This window comes from Sapajus apella, unplaced genomic scaffold (genome assembly GCF_009761245.1).
Source record: "Sapajus apella isolate SASKATOON/1434 unplaced genomic scaffold, GSC_monkey_1.0 scaffold2, whole genome shotgun sequence".
In the NCBI taxonomy this organism is placed as follows: domain Eukaryota; kingdom Metazoa; phylum Chordata; class Mammalia; order Primates; family Cebidae; genus Sapajus; species Sapajus apella.
The window spans coordinates 60,388,665-60,413,276 of record NW_022436942.1 but is presented as its reverse complement, the minus strand read 5'-3'; the positions used below and the strand labels follow the sequence as shown (position 1 = coordinate 60,413,276).

The window sequence follows — 24,612 nt, the reverse complement described above, 5'->3', positions numbered from 1 at the left end:
ATGAAGAATACCAGTTTTGATGTCAGAAATTGCAAATGATAACTAAGAAAAATAGGAGACTGTTTTAGATTGAAAGCTTAAAGATTTTGATGACAGTGATATATTTAGTTTGGTTTCATTTTTTAATATATTTATATATTTCACTTGGTTTTTTTCTGTTTATATAGTTATGGAGACACTAGTGTATTTTCATGACTAACTTTTCTGAAATTAATATTTTCTTTGTCCATTTACCAAAAAAAAACTAAGAAATATTCAATGAATATTTATTAGGAAGAAAAAAACAGTATCTCTTTTGAATATGACCAGAATATCTAGTTTGCACTTTCTAGGTCTCCTTATGGACTTCATCACCTGTGTTTCTCTTAGAACATTTCTCTAGTTTGAAAACCTGGCCTTGAAGGTGTTTAGATATTCTTTTAGCAGCCATAACCACTTGAAACTATTTGGGCTGTAGCCACTATGCTAACTATGGTTATCAATCAACAGTTTTCAATGAATATTGCTGCTTGAGATCTTATTACCATTGGTTTTTTAAATTATTCTTTATTATGAATATGTATCTTATTTTAGTGTTTAAGGAATTCTTATGGAGTTAGAGTCCAAGGTGACACATTAAGTTACCATATGTAGAAGTTAACCTTAGTTATTCCCATAGCCATAGAGTCATCCCCAAAATTAGCCAAACATCTGCCAAATATGTATCATTGGTATCAGGATGAACTCAGAAAAGAAGGTTTGCATGGGTCTTGCAGATCTAACCTGAAATGCTTGACTATTTCATAGTGAAATGCCAAACCATTTCAGGTTGAAATGCCAACAATATGCCCATTTTTTTGCATGCAAGAAACATTTTAATAAAATTCAGTGGTGAGTATTCAAAGAAAGAAAAAAGAATGAGCTGTGTCATACATTAAAGTGTAAAGACAAGATTTTTGTCATATCCTAGATAATTCAAACTCAAAATTTGCACAAAGCACTTTTTTTCGAAGTATTATTAATAGAAATATTTTTACAACTTTACTAGGTACATTTTCTTATCTCCACTTTACAGGTGCTATTATTGAGGCATAGAGAGATTTATACAAGATCACACAGCTTGTGAGTGGTAGAGCTAAAACTTAAAGCTAGACAGTCTGACCCCAAAGACCAGTCTTTCAGTCCTTACACTACGATTGTCTACATTTTGAAAATGATATAAATGACATAGCTTCTTATTATATAAACTAAACTAGATTTTTGAGAAGTTCTTCAAAAGTATTTATATCTTTCCCCTTTAGTTTATGACATGGAGAATTAAAAACAAGATTTTATAAACCTATTTGTATAGACTTAAGACTACTATTAAATATACACAAACCTAGAAACGTATCGTGGTCATCTATGCAGGTTCTATTTTTATAGTTAAACACCAGTTTTCTTTTCTCAGTTGTCATCTATCCCAGGCCTAGATGATGTCACAGTTGAAGTATCTCCTTTAAGTGTCACGAGTGTCATAAATGGAGCACATCCTGAAGCCACTTCAGAGCAACCACAGGTGAGTTCTAAGAAACGAGCAGATGTTCTTGGTTGAAACTGATAGTCTTAAGCAGGAGGTTGGAAAGAAGAAAAATAAAAACATAAAACTTCTAATAGTAAAATTTTAAAACCTTAACATGGAAAATGAAGTTTGGGAAAAACAAATTTGCTGTGTTATTTTGAAGGCCTTCCTGAAGTTAATACTTTCTTTGCCTATGAAAAAGAAAATCAATCTGTATAAGACTAGGAAAAATCATCAAATAATTATTTTCTTGAAAATAATTAGAAATTTTTCTAAGTTCTTATAAGAAATATACATTTAAAATATTTTATTGTAAAATTTTAAAACATACAAAGAAATAGGCCTACATTCACCAGTTATGATTTTGTTACAATTGCTTCATCTATTTTTTTGTCACTTGCTGAAATTAATTTCAGACATCATGTCATCTCACCCCTGCATAAATTTTTGAGCATCTCTGAAAAGTTTTGACATTTTCTTCTGTAACATTTTTCTTATATAAATGCCTTTATCATATACAATATAATTAACAATAATTGGCCAAGTGCAGTGGCTCACACCTATAATCCCAACACTTTGAGAGGCCAAGGCAGGTGGATCACTTGAGCTCAGGAGTTCAAGATTAGCCTGGACAACATGGTGAAACCCTATCTCCACTAAAAATACAAAAATTAGCCAGGTGTGGTGGCGCGCACCTGTGGTCCCAGCTACTTGGGAAGCTGAGGTGGGAGAATCACTTGAGCCAAGGAGTCAGAGATTGCAATGAAATGAGATTGCACTACTGCCCTCCAGCCTGGGTGACAGCACAAAACTCTGTCTCAAAAAAAAAAAAAATTCCTGCTATTGTCTAACCCCTTGTTACTCTAATACGTATACCCCATGGACCAACTGCATGGCCATCATCGGCAGCTTGGTAGAATGAAGCATCTCAGACTTCACCCCAAAACTACTGATCAGAATCTACATTTTAAGAAGACCCCTAGGTGATCTGTAGGCTCTTGAAATTTGAGAGCTACTGATCTTAGAAATACCAGTTGTCTAAAAAGTGTGTTTTTGTAGTTGATTCGTTTGAATCAGAATCCTAGTAAAAGCTATACTTTATATTTGGCTCTTAGATCCTAATGTTCACTTAAGCTTCTGTAAAATTTTTTATTACTTTTTATTTCAAAAAAATAAAGATTATTTGTTGTTTGAGAACAGTCTCTAGTGTATCTCAGTGAGGTATTAAAATCTAAAACAAAATAATCATCAAAATGGTGGCCTACCAAAGTAATAATAATAAACAAATAAAACAAATAGACTTGTATAATGGAGTTCTGCCTTTATACCTGGAGGTACTTTTCCAGGATATATTTTAGATCATGATGATGTTGACAATGATGATAATAGCTAACACGTACAGGGTGCTTCCTGTGTACCAGGGCATGCACATTTCTAAGTGCCTTGCGTAAACTACTTCATTTAATCTTTACAGCAGTCCTATAATATAAGCACTATATTATCTTACTTTATAGATGGGTCAAATGAGGTATATAGAAGTTAAGTAACTTGCTGAAGGTCAAAAAGTAATGTAAGAACTGGAATTTTAACCCAGGCAGTCTGATGCCAAGAGCCCTAGCACTTACCTGCTACACTACACTGTACTACGCTGCACTACACTGTTCTCACTCTCCGTGCTCAATGTATTAAACATATTGATGATGTGTGGTGTGAGGCCCTGTAGAAAGAGCCATATGTTAAAATGGTATGTATTTGGGTAATAAATTAGATGATCATTTACTTAATTAGATATTATAAAATTCAACATCCATTTATTTAATATGGCAAATTTTGGCTGGGCGCGATGGCTCATGCCTGTAATCCCAGCACTTTGGGAGGCTGAGACAGACAGATCAAGAGTCGAAACCATCCTGGCCAACATAGTGAAACCCGTCTCTACTAAAAATACAAAAATTAGCTGAGTGTGGTGGCGCACACCTGTAGTCCCAGCTACCCGGGTGGCTGAGGCAGGAGAATTGCTTGAACCTAGGAGGCAGAGGTTACAGTGAGCCAAGATTGTGCCACTGCACTCAGCCTGGTGACAAAGCAAGACTCCATCTCAAAAAAAAATAAAAACTATGTATGTGTGTGTGTGTGTGTGTGTATGTGTATGTATATATACATATATATGTATATGCATATATATTTATGTATATGTATGTATGCATATGTATATGTATGTATGCATATATATATGTATAGCAAATTTGATTATCATGGCCACTCAAATATATAAAATGTGCAAGAGAATATCCAGATGTTGTAGAGGAGTTTAACTTTACATTATCTCAATTAAATGACTATCCTCTTTCTAAAACAAAACATCTATAAAGAATATTAAGAAAATATTTCTACTCTGCCTAGTAGTTATGTGGTAGACAGTGTTGTCATATATTTTTATAAAAATTTTAAGTGTACCTGTCTAACTTTGATTATTAATTTTTCCAGGTGTTATTATGAATGCCATCTATAATATGTACTTTAAAATTTTTATTCAGCTGTGTTGGTCCTCACATGTTTAATGTCCCAAAAAGTTGATTACCAGTAATCACAGCTGAATTTCTTAATGTGCTTTGGAAATTAAGAATAACCTGATATATGTCTGGCAGCTTTATTTAAAAATTGTACATGTAACCCTCTATAAATAAATTAGAGGGTTTATCAAGTTCTGTTGGCTCCCAAAGTTTGAATTATTGTGATAATATTTTATGTTGATTAGTTTAATAAAATAACTGCTCAGCATGTTCTTAATATTCAAACCAACTTCTCATTTCTTCATTATTATTAAATGATATATTTTATATTTTATACAAAATATTTTGAAATGGGCTTAAGTATTACTTAATGCAGAGTTTTCATTGACATTCTAGTCAACTCAATTATCAGATAAAGGAGAATAATCCACTTTTTAAAAAAATTATCACTCTTTCTAATCTATACATGAGTCAAAGACGCAAGCTTTGCATACTGATTTTTCGGCAAATTTAATTTCATGGTTCCGATTTTATCATTATTCACAGTAGAGTACCCAGTTGTGGATACTGAGATTGATTTGAGAATAAATGAAGGACAGTTGAGAGATATGATAGAGGATTGAATGGGTCATTCAAATAGCATGGGTCATTTAAATATATTTCATAATTAAACCTTGTTGAGGTCTTTGTTATTACGCAAAAGTTAACAATTGAGAGCTGATATCTGGCCAGGATATATTTCTCATTTGCACAGTTTTGCTATTATATGAGTTTAATTTCCATAATTTTTTTAAAAACATACTTGGATATTATCTTAATTTTTTATTTAACAGTGTTTTAAAAGTTTTGCATTTATGTATATTATAGATGAATTTATATATACTCACTTTTGTAACACTTAGCAATATCATGTAACAGAAGAAACCTAAAGGATTTTTGGGTGTTTTATTTGCTTTGGAGTTTTTGACAGATTTAATTTATATTTGAATTATCTGAGGAAAAACTTCAATATGTAATTCACATTCATATTCTAACAACTATGAAGATAGAAAGATATTTATTTTTCTATATTTCAGCATAGACGATAGACATAAAATTGATTTCTGCTAAGGTAATTCTTCTTAATGCTTATATACAGATAATGAGAGAGATTCACAAAATTAAGCTTTTTCTAAATGTTTGGTTTGATAGAAAAATCAAGTACTGTATACAGGCAGTTCTAGTTTTGCACTTAAGCAAGGATATGGATCTGATATGCACAAGTTTCAGTAACATGGTACCAAGACTGCCTGTATAACAACAGCATTTTGGTCTAAAAAGACCACTCCCCAGTATTCTTTATTGTAAGTTATATTTAGTAATTCATCTTAACCACTCTGTATACAGTGTTACCGTTAATAGTTCCATCAGTAGCTGAAATGTATAAAACCAGATAATTTTGTTCTACAAATTCTCTAAAAATTGCTTTCTAAAAAGTTAGAAGAGCCATGTCCACTTAGAATAAAATGATTTAATAAATAAAGGGCTCAATTAGGTAGATGATAGATACGTAGGAAATCAATTCATCATTATCTCGGTAAACTTATTAATTTGTAAACAGTTCATAAGTTTCATTAGCTTTATTAAAAGTTTTGTTAAAATAGTATAACCCCCTATAATTCATGCTTTCTGTCAGCACTCTGAGGACAAGTAAAGCAGAATTTTAATTTTATTGCATGAATATACTTGCATTTTAAGGAACCAGTATAGCATCGAAGCAAAACCTCCTCTGAAGTGATATTTAAATATTTGTAGATATTTGGAAACATATCTCATAACTAAATTATTGGGATTTAAATTTGGGGATATGATTTTTTCTGCCCTTTATTGCCTTAGAATTATGAAAAGAAACATCCCTTTTAAGTAACATGATGGACCCTTTTTGTGAATTGTCTAAAGATTTACACAAAATACTCTCTACAGCAGAACAGTACACAAGACTCTGGACTACAGGAAAGTGAAGTATCAGCAGAAAATATCTTAACTGTAGCCAAGGATCCAAGATATGCCAGATATCTCAAAATGGTTCAAGTGGTAAGCTATTGGTCTGTCTTCTTTGTGTAGCAGCCTCATTTGAAATTCTTAACCCTGGAGGTTTTACTGTTATTTTTTCAATCTGAGAAAACTGCTAAACCAAGCTTTCTGTTATCTTACTTCTTTACTATTTTAATTAATACTCTGATTTTAAAAAAAAGTCAGAAGTCAAATCTTGATAATTAGAATTGATCCCACATTTCAAATTAACATAGTTTAATTTAGATTTATGTAAATTTTTTTGCTTTACACAAAGTTATCAATGCAAATGTTAGAAACAGAAAGTAATGAAAGTAGACTATTCATTTGGTAAATCATTTGATTCTAGCTTAATCCCCGTACACTAGCACAAATAATAATTTTAAAACACTTTTTTATGTTCATCTATCAATGATCTCTTGGCCATGTAAGATAATGCTTTTAATATTATATGACTTCAGAATTCATATTTTTCATAACAAATCATAACATGGTATGGTACCAAAAATATCTGCAATTGTCTCTGATAGCAGAAGTTAACATTTTTTTATTCCTTTAGAAACTATTTCAGTAGTTGAAGGAGGTAGTTGTCCATCGTTTTTCTGTTAATCAAATAATTAAGGCCATGTGCAATGACACACACCTGTAATCCCAGCACTTTGGGATGCTAAAGTGAGAGGATCACTTGAAAACAGGAGTTTGAGATCAGCCTGACCAACAGAGCAAGACCCTGCCTCTACATTTAAAAAAAAAAATAAGTTAACTCTGTATGATGGTGTGTACCTGGTAGTCCCAGCTACTCAAGAGGCTGAAGTGGGAGGACTGTTTGAGCCCAGGAGTTCAAGAATGCAGTGGCTGACCTTACTGATTATTCCACTGTACTTTGGTATAGGTGACAGAGAGAGACCCTGTCTCAAAAAAAAAAAAAAAAAAAAGTTTTTGTAAAATTGTATTATCAAGCAAAAGAAGCACAATGCTAATATTAAAGGACAGTTTTGTTTTGCTGTCCATGGGATAGTTTATCACCTAGTAAGTTAAAAGCAAATTCTGACAATCAGAAAGAGTAGATTGGCTCATTTGGAAGCTGCAATGGTGAAAGTGGTTAAGAAAGTACATTTACTTTCTCTAGCTATCAGAAGTGTAATTTTTCACTTTCACGATTCCATTTTCTTCTGAAGCCTAGAGCTCAGAGTATTGATGGTCAGTTTAGAAAAAAATAAACCAGACTTCGGGGTGAAAATATATGAAGTTTTTTAATTAATAAGAATAAAGCAGGCCCGGCGCAGTGGCACGTGCCTGGTAATCCCAGCACTTTGGGAGGCCGAGGCAGATGGATCACAAGGTCAGAAGATAAAGACCAGCCTGGCCAACATGGTGAAACCCTGTCTCTACTAAAAATACAAAAATTAGCCAGGCACAATGGCAGGCGCCTGTAATTCCAGCTACTTGGGACGCTGAGGCAGAAGAATTGCTTGAACCCAGGTGGCAGAGGTTGTAGTGAGCTGAGATCAGGCCACTGCACTCCAGCCTAGGCAATAGAGTGAGACTATGTCTCAAAAAAAAAAATAAAAAGAATAAAGCAAAGCCAATTTAACTGTGAATCATATTGAACACATTTTTAAAGCTAAAATTCAGGAAAGCCTAAGCTTAAAAGACAGACTGACGTAAAAAAAAAAAAAAAAAACTATGGGGCTAGGCGTGGTGACTCACACCTGTAATCGTAGCACTTTGGGCGGTAAAGGTGGGCAGATCACCTGAGGTTTAGAGTTCGTGACTAACTTGACCAACATGGAGAAACCCCATCTCTCTACTAAAAATACAAAATTAGCCTGGAATGGTGGCACATGCCTGTAATCCCAGCTACTCAGGAGGCTGACACAGGAGATTTGCTTGAACCCGGGAGGCAGAGGTTGTGGTGAGCCACGATTGCACCATTACACTCCAGCCTGGGCAGGCAGCAAAAGTGAAACTCCTTCTCAAAAACAAAGAGACAAACACACAAAAAAACACTCTGTTTCACTCTTTAAACAAAAGGGAGATGCTTCAAAATGACTCTGAAAGATTTTTATGTTCACCCCTCCTTGCCAAACCTATGTAAAATAAGAAATAGGAACATCTGCTAGGTTATACTCTATAAAACTGCCCTGAAATCTTTTATGAAAGCTGCATCTTAGAATAGTTGTTAAATTCTTGATAAATTGCCTTTGATTTTACAAGAGTTTCAAAAACTCTTTTTCAGTATAAATCTGCCAACTGTTTATTCCACAAATATTTATCAAACACTTACTTTAAACTACTGTATTAGGTATTGTCTAGATTTATTTAGCGAGCTAAGGTTTCCAGATACCACTTGCAATTTTTATTTTTGTTATTAATTATGTAAACAAGTTCCATTGCTTTTCAGTCATATATATATATGTATATATATATATGTATATATGTGTGTGTGTGTGTGTGTATATATATATATATATATATTAAATAAATGACCCTTTAAATATTTACTTTTTTAATCATATGTCTTATCGCCTCAGTAGGAATAAGCCAAGATCCTTCACAGGCCCATGAAATCCTATACAGTTTAGCTCCCCTGTTACCTTTATGATCTCATATCCTCACTTACTCTTCTCCAGCTCTGCTGGCCTCCTTTATGTCCCTTGAATAAATATATTGGCAGTCTCCTGTCTCAGGGCCTTCGCTTCAGCTATTCTCTCTGCCTGAAACACTTTTCCCCAGATATCTGCATTGTTTGCTCCCTCACTTCCTTCAAATCTGTATTCAAAAATACTACCTTCTAAGTACGGCCTTCCTTGGCCACACTATTTTAAATTGCAGCATCCTCTTACCCAATTCCCTGTACCCCTTCTCTGCTGTGTTTTTCTTCTTATCAACTTCTAGCATTCTACATGTTTTATTTATTATTTACTCTCTCTCTTCTCTACAAGATTATAAACTCCACAAGACAGGGAATTTTTTCCTGTACTACACTATTCTTCATTCCTGCAACAGTACCTTGTCTGTAGTCCTGTAAATGAAAATGCTTATAATTTGTCTATACCATTTCACATTCTGATAGGTTTAGGTGATAGATTTCTTTTTCACACTAGCTCAGTGGTTTTCAGAATAAGAAACTTCCAAGATGTAAGTTCCTGGGCCCTCTCTTACAAAATTAGAATCTCTAGACTTGGTACTTGGTACATAGAGCATGTGTGTTTTGAAAAAATACTCCTGAAGAAGAACTGCTTAAAAATATTTTAAACTATATATTAACATCATTTAATTTAATTTAAAAACATTTAAGAAAATAAATAATTGTTTTATTTTTAAAAAGCCATAACTTTCTAACTGTACTTGTTACTTAACTCCAGCCCATCCTTTTTTGCTTGATGTCACTGAGTATGATTAGGGGTTAAATTTCTTCTGCCTCAGACTTTTTCTGATTTAAGACAAATTTTTCTGTTTTTAGCCCTTTGTCTTATTTTTGCCTTTGGTAAGGGTATATCTATTTCCTAAGCATTTTCAGGGTTCTGGAAGTGCAACTTCTTCCTGGCATCTCCTTCAGACACATGGACTTTGACCTTCTTTGGCTCTGCTAAGTCACCAATCATTCTTCTACCTGCTCTTAATTTTTATGTAATTGGTTCATATATGCCTCTTAGTCATTAAAGCTGTAGGTCATATTCTGTTTCTAATTGTTAAGGGGTAATTTCAAGAAGAAAGTGGGGAGCGACATCAGACTGCCATCATAATACTAGAAGTCCATCCAACTTAAATTTAATTTTATTGTTTTTAGTTTTTTGTGCCAACTGACATCCCAGAACCTTATTACCCAACTCTTATTTTCTGTTGCTCCCTGTCCTAAATTCCAGTTTTTTTTTCTTTGAGATGGAGTCTCATGCTTGTCTCCTAGGCTGGAGTGTAGTGACGCAATCTCGGCTCACTGCAACCTCTGCCTCCTGGGTTCAAGCCATTCTCCTGCCTCAGCCTCCTGAGTAGCTGGGATTACAGGCGGCTGCCACCATGCCCGGCTAATTTTTGTACTTTTAGTAGAAATGGGGTTTTGCTATGTTGTCCAGGCTGGTCTCGAACTCGACCTCAGATGATCCACCTGCCTTGGCCTCCCAGAGTGCTGGAATTCCAGGCATGAGCCATTGCGTCAGGCCCTGAATTCCATTCTTTAATCAGATAAAACCACAAACCTTTCCCTATATAAGTTCCGTGCTTTTCCTTCTCTGAATCTAGATTGTCCTTCTCTTTATTGTCACATGTCCAAATTCTATTATCTAACATGTTCCTATGATTGTGTCCACTAAATCATCCCAGATTCTAAACCCACCAACACTTAAAGCTAGAAGTAATAGCTCCTTTTGTTGACCTATCCAATAACTTTACTGGTATTCTTTCTGGAATTTGTTACTTAATACCTTGTTTTATGATTATCTGTACATATTTTTATATCTCCAGTTGAAAATGGAACCAGGAGAGGAAGAATGGTGTCTTGATTAATCTGCATATTCATGTTAACAACTTACCCATAAAGGTGCTCAATCAATATTCGTTAAAGGACTATATATGTAATCACACATATTATCTCTCCTTCCTAGCTTTGTGCTACCTGGATATGTATAAATATGTTCTCATTTCTTCAAGTTATCAATTTAAAATGTTTTCAGGACCAAAACAAGAATAGACCCAATAGAGGTCCTCCTCAAGGTTGACATGAATCTACCAATCATTATTTTTTGGATTATGATTATTGAACAATCTATAAATTCACTCTTTCTTCTGTTTTCTAAGCATATCATGAGTGACTGTCAAAATTTCCAACAACAGATGTAGGCTACATGTTTGATAATGCCCAGAAATTTTCTTTCCTTGGTGTGATCACTACCGGAATTCCTGCCCCTTCTTTATTATCATTTATTTTGGCCTTTGTGTTCAAACTTAGGCACAAATAGTTGCATGTTTGCTTCATTGCCCCCTTTATCTATTGAGAAATTAAATTTTCAGCAGGGCAACTTAGGAATTTATCGGATATTCTAATATAGGCAAAATTAAGCTTCTAGTATGTGTAGATGGATAATATTCCCCATCGTGTCTGTATCTTTCTGCTCATTTACAGTGTTTTAAGAAAGCCTTATGTAAATCTTCCATCTGTCAGGGTAGCAAAAAGTATGCTCCATCTGATAAAATTCTTGCCTTCTTTTAGCCTCACATAGGAGTTTCTTTATCACTTGTTCAAGAATTTCTATATATGTGTATATATTTTGATTTATGGTAATTGTCCTCTTTCTGCTGGGAAACATTGTAAGACATTTCTTTCAAATGCCAATTCTCATACACAAGTTTATTCCCATTAAGTGTTAGCTTATTTATTTTGAAATTTCAGATTTGCTCTATTTACATACACACAGACACACACATCACACATACAGACACACTATTTTTTAGGCTATTGGCTTTGTTTACTGTTTACATTTTCCTCCTAATAATTTCCTGGCAGTTCTTCCACTGTTTTTTCCCTATTATATTGTTGTTATTCATAGGTCTAGTCTTACAATTTTAATTGAGGATTTTTTAATCTTTTGATTTCAGTGTAAAGCTTCTTGAACATACCTGTGGGTATTGCTGAACATAATCCGTTGGTTCTTCCAAACCACTTAGCACTTTTCCAAGAGTACAATCATTCTAATGTCATAAGTTATCACCTAAAATATTATTCTTCAGCAGTATCCACATAGCTAGTTGTGTTTCCTATATCCATTCCTTTACAAAACTATAACTTTTAACTGGAAGAACAGATGACAGTACCACTCTGCGTTAGAAAATGCCTCACAGAAGTGGAGTGAAGAACAACCATTAGAGACCTATTACAATTTGTACCATTGAACCATTCATTTTCTGTCATAGACATGGAAAGAATACAGATGGCTTTGTATCTCTATACCTTAGGATGGTGATATGCCTTTCTGTTTTCTGTGTTTGTCTGCTAATTTGTTGCTCACTCTGAAAATGTGGTTCAATTCCTGGAGTATAACTGAGAACAAACAGGGTTAAGAGGGATATAGATAGAAAGAAAAGCAAATTTGACCACTGGCTATAAGGAGGAGCCTGACCCCAGCTGATTCTAGAGGGTGACTTCATTACAAACTACCTTATCATACTGAAAAGTGTTTTACTTTCCCAACAAGATTTTAAATTTGTATTAAAACCAATTTTTCTCAACTTTAGGGATGACTAAAGTTTACTTACCTACCAGGCAAAATTCAGTTTTAGTTCTTAATGCACAGAAAGACCAATAACAACGTAATTCTTTAAATGAGTTCCAATTTGTCTGTTGGTATGACCTTGAGTAGCTTACCGTCCATTGTACATAAGACAACAGGTTATAGAAACAGTTTTAAAAGCCTGCATCTCAGCTTTTAGGGAATTGTTTGTATTAACGAAAAGGAGGATAGCATTGTCTCAACAACAAAAAAGACCTCTTTCTGAAAAAAAAAAAAAAAAAAAACAACTATATACCAACAATATCTAATCCTTTATGCCAACAATATCTAATCCTAAGATCCTAAAAATAACTGTCTCTATACATTCAAAAGGGAATTAACAGTGCCACAGGTCTTTCACCTTGTGAAAGAGTAATAACAGATTTATCTCTTTTTCAGTTGCCTTTATATTCTTTTCCTTTAAAAATATGAGTTACTGCTCCATAAGCAGAGTCTTATACCTCTACTCCAATTATACTGAGTTTCTTTTTCCAAAGTGTAATATACTTCCACTCAATATCATCTTGATACATAGCTCCTCAACAATCTTTTAACCATTTCTATTTTTTAGAACGATTTTGTCTTATGTAATATGACAGAACCATGTTTTTCAAGCCCTTTTGGCTTCTTCTCTAATATAGAAAGCTTTGATTTGCAGAATTCTCATGTGATCATTCACTTTAGATATGGCAGAAAGTCTTGCATGTTACAAAAACAGATTTTTCTTGATTTTAAGACTTTCTGGGTATCAGGATGAACTACAGTCTACCTTGGCTTCCTCCCTAAACTGCTATGAAAACTTCCTCTACCTGGGTACTAACTATCTTCTGGAATGCCTTGCTTTTATATGTGCCTTGCTTACTTGCCACATACCTATAAATCTATTTTACAGTCTAGAGAATTAAAACTATTTAATCAATATAAACTCCTTTGAGAGTATAGAGGTACAAACCAACACAGTCCTTCACTAATTACAAGTACCAGTTCACAGAGTAATAAGCAATACCTTGCTTTTTGCTCTCCATGCCTTTTTCTGTCACTCCTGGATTACTGCCCTCTGAGAGATAAAACAATGATTAGATTAAAACAATGAAAGAAAAGTTGTTCTTTTTCTGGGAGAAAATTTCATTGCCTAGGAGTACACCCAGATCTTTTCCCAGAACTTCTGGGATACAACATGGTATAGTTTCTTAGCTTTGTCATCACATCAGGCCATGTCACCTCTCAAGACTTCAGTTCTCCCGTACATAAAATGAGATCAGAAGTTCCTTTTAGATTTATGATCTATTAATTGATCCCCAAATTTGAATCTCATTGATAATGACTGTTGCTGGAACACCTGCTGGCATTTTCTGACTTTTTTTTTCCTTTTTAAGCAAGTTTTATGCAAGATTTTTCAGTAATACTTTTGTGTTCCAAATGTGGCACATAATTGATTTTGATTTAATGTTTGTTGTCATAATAGTGCAGCACAAGCCTTTACTAAATTACATATTGCTTTTATAACTTAACTGGAATTGTGTACATAGATCACTTTTCCAACAATTCTCCCCTTTTTACTGGCAGATCTTGGTGAATCCTTTGCCAGTAATAAATTGTGCATTGGGAAAGTCCGACTTCCACATTAAGAAGCTAATGACTTGTATTTTTTGAAACCATATTTGCCAAAACAGTCTCTTGGACACTTAGGCTTTTTTAAAGCTCTATTTTCTTTGGCTGGCTTAAAATGTGAATTGAATAATCTCTTTGGTTCTGGTGGTTCTGATGCATCTGTTGCCAGTGGTGGATGTTGGCCTGAGGAAATGTGACTTCCATTACCTAAGGATGAGGAGGCTCCAATGATTATTAAAGATGTTCATCGAGAAGTTAGGCACCTTGGACCTTGTGAAACCAATCAAGCAGGAAGTAGCATGTTCTTCAGATAACAAACAAGATGTAGTTATTGTAAGAGTAGTTAAAATCTTTAAAACCTTTTTTTGGATATGACCCCAATGTGGCTTTCTGTGTTTTACAGAACTCCAAGTCCTCATCACTGATCAACAATATAGTCAAAGTATAATCAAAAAAGAGGAGCTATTGGTTTATATATAATCATAGCTGTGAAAACCCTGTTACAGATTTAGCTTAATAATTATGTGTTTTTTATGGTTTTTAACTGTAGGTATTATAATATTAATATGTATTTCATTTGTTTTATAATACCTAAGGCTTACTAATCAATATCAAGATCAACATTTATTGAGTACATGAAGGTTTGTGGGATGGAGGAATAACTTTTGTATTGTTTTAGCCTCGTTTTGTTCATTGAAAATAAAAGCTTCATGTCCAATTACTTTGATTTTCCATACTTATGAATATAAAGAAAAGATACAAATGAACATTTGTCTGTTTAATTAATTGCATAATTTAGCCAACTTTGAAAACTTTAAGTAAAGAATATTTTATCCTTCCCGTGAACTAAATAGGTAGGCAGGTCTGTCTGACTACAACTAAAAGAAAGAAGCAAAGCTTAGTAAAATAGTAGACTATATAAGCAGTAACTTTGAGTTGGGATAAATGAAATTAAAGTGACCTCTGACATTTGTCCTCCTCCTTCTACTTTCTATCTTATATCAAATGCAAGAAGGTTTGGATAGAGCTTTCCCTTAAGCAGAAAACTGACAGTTTTCCACCAACTGGAAGCTCCTACCGTGTTACCTGTGCTTTGCCATGGCAGTATACAGAAGACCTAGAGACAGATAACTTTTGTCATACTTTTGTCAAAGAATTACAAAAATTACTCTCTGCTAAAGTCAGTGAACTGGCCTCTAAGGAAAGTATGTGTGAAGAATAATTATGCCAGGTTTACAGATGATGATTTTTCCATCATTTTAGCTGCCTTTTGAACCCTCCCCATGTTGCCTTGAAAGTTAGGGAGCTTAGAACCACTCATACTATGTACAGATTTAATGTTGAGAAGTATTGCCTTTCTATTATGTATTTGTCCTTTGGTGTATTTTAAAATTTTCTTGTTATAAGTGTTTGTTAGAGAGCAGTAAACAATGATGCTGCTAAGTTCAGGTTTTAAATTTCTTGCTTTTTCTGATTTGTGATAAAGATAGAAGATTGAAGGAATTGCTTGCCGTGTAGTGGGCAGATACTAAATAGTTATATGGTTGTCATGTCAGTGCCTACTTGGTAATATTATATATGCCTCCCTCAATTCTCATTTCTTTATTTCTCACTAATACCACTGTTGTCATAATAATATAGCTGAGAATATTTTCATGCAAATATCACATTTTTTCTTACAGCCATCCTTAGGTGGCATTTAATTGCCATGAAAGTATTTATTTTTGAATAATTTGTTTCCAGGAACTAGTTGTTTACCGTAACTATATTTGTATATAGTACATACAGTCTCTGGAAAATATATTTTGAACTTGAGCCCCTCAGAACATTCTAGAATTCTCAGTCATATTTGAAGAATAGTCACATACCAACAAACTAATAGATGGCATAGATGCCAGTCTCCATTAGAGTTGTAGAAGGATATTTGGCTACTGTAGACTTGAGTTCTTTTTTTTTTTAATAAAACATCAGGCAAGTAAAATCAATTTTAATTAAAAAAATTTAAAAGGGGGAATAACTGAAACATAAGAGAATTCAAAATGTAAAATAATCTTTTTAAAAAGTTGATAAGCTAATTTAAGGTGCTAAATTTGTCAAATCAGTTTTTCATGAGTGTGAAAGTGTATTTGAAGAAGATGTTATTTCTTCAGAATTTATTCTCCATATTTTAGTGTCACTGGTATTAAAATTCAAATAATTTAGATAAGGTGGAGGATGGTTTATCTGAAACAGTCCTTTTTAAGCCAAAATGTTTAATTCTTGATTTTAGTTTATTTCACCAAGTGCCAATAAAACTTATTTATCTACCTTAAATTCATCACAGCACCAAACCCCTGTCCCCATCTCCTGACAGAAGGAAGCAAGGCAAAGAGAGAACACAAGAAAGCAAGTTTAGGGGAGAGAACTTCCAGAGGATTAGCTCAGAGTCATTCTAAGTTTCACAGGAATTTCCTTTAGATGATGCATAAAATGATAATAAACAGAAGGCATAAACAGAAAAACATTTTAACTTATGACTTTATATCTTTCCTTCTAACTCATTTAAGCAACTCCTTAACTCTTTGGAAGGTGTGACAAAAGGAACAGCACTCTACTGTTAGGATTCATAAGGAAGCTCTTGATGCATACAAGCGATAACAGTTGTTATGCTTGCTGAAATGTATGGTATCATTCTTTTCTCTGATGCAATAGTAATTTTTTAGTTTTCCAGCTTTGATTTCTCAACGCCCTTCTCTTGCCTTTCCCACTGACCACCTCTGCCAGAAATAAGAAGGGATCTCACATAAGTTTTCCAAATTGGTGTATTTAGAAACACCATGATTCTCACCTTAACTATAAATTTATCTAAGATCATGTTTAATTAATGAGAGAAAAAGTAAGGACCAGAGGAGCAAATGAGCTAGGATAAGCAAGTGGGCTCACCTCAGAAGGGAGAGAAGTGCCTTAGAAGCTTTAGAGACCATGAACTTGAGGAAGGCATTTTTAGCACTATATCAAGGATCTCAGATGGTATAAGCATTCATAATGTGGTAGATGGTCCTAGGTCAGAAGATAATTTGTCTTGAGTGGGTCAAAGCACTGTGAGATGCAAACACATACTTCATTCGTAAGCTAATTTTTTGGGTGAGGATTATTTTAGATTTTGGAGTAATGCTGTTATGTTAGCTATATGTGTTAAAAGGAAATTAAAGAAGATTTCAAAAATACTGAATTTCATTGGGAAAAGTGAATGAAAGTTTTCTGTTCTTTTACCTGAAGATAACCTCATTTTTGTGTTTATCTTAATGCCATCATTTTAAAAAATATTTTCAGACCTAAGTATGACTTTCTGAAGATTTCCATAATACAGTGAAACACCCCAGATTTTCTTTTCTTGTTTTTTCCTAGCCCAAGTTCACCAATGACTTTTATTCCATAGATTAGTTAGACCATGTGCTGATGACACATTGTTATCAGGTTGAAGGCCCTTTCATTGTGGTTTCTGTAGCCACATGGAATGCCTAATCCTGGCCATCTCTCTTTAAATGGGTGCCTGTTAGATCCCTAAGGGCATTGAATGAGAGAATCATACCAGTTCGAACAAACTACCACTACTGGAAAATTAATTCAAAAGTGAACATGCTGTTATGTCAATCAGTAGCATCATCTTTATTGTTAGTTACTAAGGATTCTGTTCTTTGTAACTTTTATTACTATATTTGGAGATATTTCTTTAAAACTTCTTGAATAGGTACAACGTAGTAATAAGTTTTGAAAAACTGATCAGGAGACTTCTGAACTTATTACACTCTTTGTTACTTTTCAGTTTTAGATTTAAGGAGTACATGAGCAGGGTTGTTGCAAGGGTATATTGCATGATGCTAAGGTTTGAGGTACAAATGCTCCTATTACCCAGGTAGTGAGCATAATACCCAGTAGGTAGTTTTTCAACCCTTGCCCCATCCCTCTCTTCCCCTCTCTTACCATCTCCAGTGTTGGTCATTTCTATCTTTATTTCCATGAGTACCTCATGTTTAGCTTCACTTATAAGTGAGAACACATAGTATTTAGTTTTGTGTTTCTTCATTAATTCACGCAGGATAATGGCCTCCAGCTACATCCATGTTGCTGCAAAGGACATGATTTTGCTCTTTTTTTATGTCTGTGTAGTTTCCCATGGCATGTATATACTACATTTTCTTTATCCAGTCCACCATTGATGGGCACACAGGTTGATTCCTATCTTTGCTATTGTGAATTATGCTTTGATGACCTTGTGTGTGCATGTGTCTTTTTGGTAGAACTTTTTATTTTCCCTTGGGTATCTACCCAGTAATAAAATTGCTGTGTTGAATGGTAGTTATATTTTTAATGCTTTGTATACTCTTAATTTAATTAGCAAATTTCAAAATGATTTACTATAAAAATTCTCTTAAAGTTCTTATTCCTGTAAAGGAAGATTTAGAAATTTATAATTAATGTATATTTCAAAGTAGAAATACTGTAATCATTTGAATGAAATTATATATTAGGTATATATACCTAATATATATATAATATATATAATATATATATTAGGTATATATTCATAATGGTGTTTTAGTGTTAATTAGCCTAGCATAGCAAATCTATAAATTTTAGATGCTGCTTTTGCATTTATAATGCAGAGAGGAAAATGGGTCTTCAACAGCCCCAAATTATCCTTAAATCAGCAAATACTTGAGTAGCTACAGTATGCAAAGAAAATACCATATACTTTTTTTTTTGGTGATCAACAAGTGATTATGTCTATAATAAGTATGTTTTATGCAGGCATGGGAGGCAGGTTAAGGGAGTAGTGAGTCAATCACATAGGGAAATTTATGAATTGTATTTTCAGTTGTGTCATAACAATAGATCCCTTACTTTTTGAAATAATTTTCTTAAAGGTTTTTCTTCATAGGCATTCAGGTTAACCTTAGTTCTCACCTATAAAAGTCACAGGTTGAACCACTAAAATGTATTTATTTTATGAACAAAGTAACAGTAATTGCTTTACCAACTTCCTGGGGCCCTGGTCTTGGCTGGTTTCATTTTGGTCCATTTTTTAGTGTGATTTCTCCCTTCACCTTTAAAGATACCTCACTGGAGTCAGTGAAGAATACTTTCTGACTGAAACTGATGTCTTGAGATAATCTTTGAAAAAGGAATAACTTACCGTTAGTTTTCATAGAAACCACTGTGTGTGTATATATATAACATATATATATGTATATATATATTACTAGTCAAGATTTGTGACTCTTTTTGACCCACATATTTAAGTTCTAATTAATAATACTTGATGGTAACAGTATCAGAGTTAATCTCAGAGTCTAGCATTTTCTAGGTCATTAGAAATAAACTTTCCATTTTTTTAGATAGCCATATTCATTTTACAGTGATTAAAAGATCTATTTAAATTAATTTATATTCCTTCACTGAAAGCTTTGAAGAGAAAGATCATCAAGCATTTGCTTTCTTTTGTGTTATAATTTGTTCAGTGAACAGTAATTCATTATATATTTTATCTGAAAATTTTATCCTGAATGCAGCATGCTATGAATTTATTTTATAAACTGCAGTCAAATATTTTTAAAATAGCACTGTTGAAACTCAGAAGGCAGGGGCCGGGCATGGTGGCTCATGCCTGTAATCCCAAGCAGTTTGGGAGGCTGAGGCGGGAGGATTACAAGGTCAGGAGTTCAAGACCAGTCTGGCCAACATAATAAAACCCTGTCTCTACTAAAAATACAGAAAATTAGCCAGGTTTGGTGGTATTCGCCTGTAATTCCAGCTACTCAGGAAGCTGAGGCAGGAGAATCACATGAGCCAGGGAGGTGGAGGTTGCAGTGAGCCAAGCGACAGTGCGAGACTCCATCTCAAAAAAAAAAAAAAAAAAAAAAAAAAAAAAAAGTCAGAAGGCAAAGATATGAGTCCATTTTATGAAGTTAAATTTTAAGTAGAAGGGGCCTAATTGGAGGACCGGCTGCCTTTTAACAACCTGTAGCATCTTTTCAAATTCTACTACTTCCCGTTCTCTGCAAAGAAAAAGCTTTTTCCATCAACGTATTCAATAGATCTGTTTTTTATTGTTGCCTTAGGTGGGGAAGAAAACTTCACATTTTTCATCCTTTATAACTGAAATGTTATAATTCACATTTATAAACTAAGAGGATAAACTTTAAAATGTAAGAAGCATTTTAAGTTATTTTTAAACTAGGAAAGTAATTTATCTCTCTTGAGTACAAAGGTTTTTTTTTCCTCCTTCTAATCTAAAACTTTAGGAAAATTTCAACATGGTTTATAAAAGGATTTTGTCTTTTGACTTTTTTTAACACAATAAGAAATAAATGTAAATATTGGCAGGCCTATAAACCTCTAAACAGTTTTTTGTGATATAAGAAACTAGTATTTAACTATTAGTGCTGCCATCATAATTTCATTAGTGTGGCTCTGTACACACTTTCTCCAGTGACGCAAATACAGATGTTATTTTTTGGAACATCAGACTTATGGCTGCCTTCTCTCTTCTTCATTACTTATGTTGGACACACTGCCTGATTTCACTTGCCAAAAAAAACCCCACAGTTCAGTAGACTTCAGTTTTGAGGTCTTTCTTGTCCTTCTTAGACCACCAGTAGCTTTGTCCATTGGCAATCAGAAATTGGACACTTCTTTTTGGTGTTTAACAAACCAGACTCTCTTACGTGACCTCTAAGGAAGAATATAGCAAACTAAGCAACATCACTGGAAACAACAGCAGATCCCTTTGGAATACATTCTTTGGAACACAGGCCAGATTATTCTTTTTATCAAGCTTTATGAGATTTTTATTAAGGTAGCGATAAGTCTAAGAATCAAGTAAGATATGAACAGTTGTATATATTTTCCTTTACCCATATCCATATACAGAAATGACAAGATACCAAATTGTATATGTATCTGTGCTGTTCTACTGTAAGCAGACCCCAGAAACTAAGGTTCAAATTTGGAGCTTACAGGTTTAGGTTTCTATTAGTCTTATTGTATAATCAATTCCGTGAAGCTAATGGTCAAATAGAGGGCTTATCTAATTCTACCAACTTCCCTGTTCCCCATTACCCTCTTCCCACCCACTGCTTCCCCTCACCACCACCCAATATACACTTTCTTTGCTATATTTTAGGAATTTTTTTTCAACCTCATTCTCCTCCCTTCTCTTGGCTTGGCTTTGTAACTTATTTGTATGACCTTTCCAATGATGTCCTGTGGATTATGCTAAAGTATAATAAATAAATCACATGCTTGAGTTTGTAGAAAGACCTTATACCATCAAACCATAGTTAATAGAAGCCAAGAGGTCTTTTTAAAGAAGTATGACATTAACTCTGCTCTTCTCTTTTTTTCTTAGCATTTACATATTTTTTTGTGGAATGTTCCAAACTCATAACTTACCCCCTGTTATCCTAAATAATTGAATGACATTTAATTATCAATGCCAGCTGTGTCATTCAAGTAATCAGCTTTCTCCTCTACTATGAAAATTTTGTTACTAAGTACATTTTGTTTGTAAACATATTTCATTCAAGTCTTAGTTTTAGATAATATATTTCAAAAGTGGTGTTAGTTTTTATTTCTTGCTTACTTTATTTCAAACTTGAGTCTGTTCACATTGGATGTCCCCAGCAAGTGGGCTTTTTTCTTTTTGCTTTTCTCTTTTTGCTCATTAAACTTATCTTCCACCTTCTTTGTCTTCCAAACCTATTATAATGCACTTTTCAGAATATCTCAAAAATTGCCTCATGGAACAATATTGCTTTCAGAGGTATGGTTTTGAAGAGAATTCTGTGATGGTACTATTTATATTGATTCATCTAATATTTAGAATGCACTTAAGTATTCATTTTTATCTGAGTCTTAATAAGCTAAATTTTACTAATTTATAAGATAAAACACAACAGTTACCAAGATAAGTATACAAATGGGCCTGCAAATGACTGCTTTGCCTTTGCTACCTCTCATGAGAGTCTTCTAAGTAACCTGTAAACTCAAAAGAAAGCCTTTGCTTTCCTAACCTTGTTTAACCTAGCAGGCTGTGAGAGGAGATGTGGCTATTTTTTTCTTCCATAGCCAAAATAAGTGGTTATGAGTCTTTCAGTAGCTGTCTTTTCTGGGCAGTTTTTTAAAGTAAATAAAAATTAAATTTTTTGACATAAAATTTTCTGATCAAAAAACTGAGGATTAGATGTAATGATTTAACTTAATTTGGCAAGATCAAATTTGAAACGAGTGTACATATGATAGGGTAGATTAAGATTTGTGTATATTTCTAAGTGTTTATGTTTTTCATTTTAGACAAACTCCTATCCCATCTTCAAGATGTATATTTCAAGATAGCTATGGGAGAGGATTTTAAAAGTTCCTACCACAAATAATAAATATTGGAGGTGACGGATATGCTAAATAGCCTAATTTGATTATTCCTCAATATATACATATTTCAAAACAGCATACTTTACCACATAAACATGCATAATTATTTGTCAGTTAAAAATAAAAGTAAAAATAAATGAACATCACAACTGGCTAGTGATAAGAGAAGAGTGTGCAACAGCAATAGAGCAGTGATTGGGCTTTTTCCTGTGTGTTCCTGGGTGTACCTTCCTTCTTATGCCACATGGGATGAAAGAGTCCCATGCTGTGACTCTGCCTCCTTTAAGGAGACAGAATCAAGGCCCTCAAATTGAACACATCAGTCTAGTGTTTCTTATCCTTGGGGATGGTGTGAAGAGGAGGAGTTGACAGATTTGATGACATCTTCTCCCCTTAGAGCTTTACTAAGTGAACTTGGAATAAATGTTTAGTTGTATATCAATTCTCTTCCCTTTTCAAGTAAAAGTCTTCATTGTATCACTTCAACTGGTATTTTAATCATTTGAGTAATGTTTTCTTTCTTTTGGTGATATAAGAAGAGTGAGAATATGATCTCTGTTTTCTATATGGCAGAATTAGTAATGAATAAGCTCAAATGACTTAATTTGGGCTTATGTGATATTGGATAAAACTGATTCTGTTAGGTCAGTGTAAAATGGGTACTTTACTAGATTATGCAAGTGCTAGGCATGTGCTAATTTAAAAGTAGAATACGAACTCTTAAATAATGAGGGATCTAAAGGTCTTGTTTTAGATGGTATGTGTAGACATATAAAGGAAGCATTTTTAATGAACAGATTATCTCATGTCCTTTGCTTAGGGTGTACCAGTGATGGCAATAAGAAACAAAATGATATCAGAAGGACTAGACCCAGATCTTCTTGAGTAAGTAATTCTCCTAATATAATGATATTATTGCCAAGACATTACTTTGTCAGTTATAATAAAAACATTTCAAATTCTCTAAATTTTTTCTCTACAGTGTTTTACGGTTGAGGATATCATCTTTGTAAATAGTGTCTTTTATGTTACCAAAAAGAAAAATATACTATTCTACTAAAACCAGCCTTTACACATTTTAGGAACAGCTTCAGTAGATCAGTAATGATTCTAGATATCCAAAGGAGCTGAAATTTAATGACAGTTTTTGGGTTTTTTTTTCCTTTTTGTGCTACCTCCTTCTTGGTTTTTGTTTGTTTGTTTTGTGCTTTTTTGGTGGGGAGTGATTATTATCTACCAGGGGGTAGATGATTTCATTTAAGATCTTAGTTTGTAGGAAATTTAGTCTACTATAATGTAGGTTAAGGCAGATTGAAAAATAAATAGGTTAGTTACCCTATGTCTATGTTCATTGTTATTAAGAAACTAGATACTAATTTATGTGAAATTTTTTAACCTTAAAGTATTTAATTCCATATTATGTGGGTTTTATAAAATTTTTTTGAGAAATGATAAAAAAATTATGGCTCAGAATTTTGACAACTATTTATTTCATCCAAGTAAATATGGCTACATAGTTCATCTTGGATAAAATATCTCATAATGGATTTTTCAGAAGAATTCTGTTTTGCAAGTATCTAGGTACTTGTAAAGAATCTTTCCAGTTTGGGGTTGCAGTTCAACCCCATGTATTTCGCGAAGCGCTCTAAGCACTCATTACTGTGCTAGCAGTATACTTTGGAATTTTTACTTTGGCTCTCAGTCCTCCAAGAAAAGGTGTACACTTTGGAGGTAAAACATGATGAAATAGTCTTTTTATCATATTTTATCTGCCAAAACATGAAATTTATTAATTCTTTTAAAGTCTGAAAGAATGAATGTCCAACATATATCTACATTTGGTATGCATCCAAGTAGCAAACAGTTCAAGTGTAGTGGCATAGTTTGGTAACTTGAGCTGAAGCATCTCCGGGATAGTTGGCATTTGTTCTAGAAATTGTCTCTGACACACACTTTAAAAGCCAGATGGATTGTGATATATATTTTAATGTGAATCGAACATACACGTTCCATCCACTTTGGTACTCATTGCAATATATAGGTTGTAAATATAGTTAACATTTACTATGACCTCCTATTGCTTCTGGAAATACATAGACCTCCTATAATAACAGAGAGCTAAAATTACCTTTAAATTATGACATTTTTCTAGAGTAAATATAATAAATGGAAAATTAGCTCCCTACAAGCATCAGCATATGCTGGATATCCAAGCCTT

The 24,612-nt window shown here is 33.6% G+C and overlaps 1 protein-coding gene across 2 annotated transcripts in view; it reads left to right on the top strand.

The window, feature by feature from the left end:
• Nucleotides 1-24,612, top strand: part of WASHC3 (WASH complex subunit 3) — a 49,748-nt gene that overhangs the window by 15,099 nt on the left and 10,037 nt on the right. Inside the window, exons 4-6 of one of the 2 annotated variants that reach the window (XM_032299357.1) lie at nucleotides 1,430-1,537; nucleotides 6,019-6,126; nucleotides 23,215-23,279. In XM_032299357.1, the coding sequence (XP_032155248.1) occupies nucleotides 1,430-1,537; nucleotides 6,019-6,126; nucleotides 23,215-23,279 (281 nt within the window). Of the gene's footprint in view, nucleotides 1-1,429; nucleotides 1,538-6,015; nucleotides 6,127-23,214; nucleotides 23,280-24,612 lie in introns of both variants that reach the window. The other variant, XM_032299356.1, reaches the window with a different exon arrangement.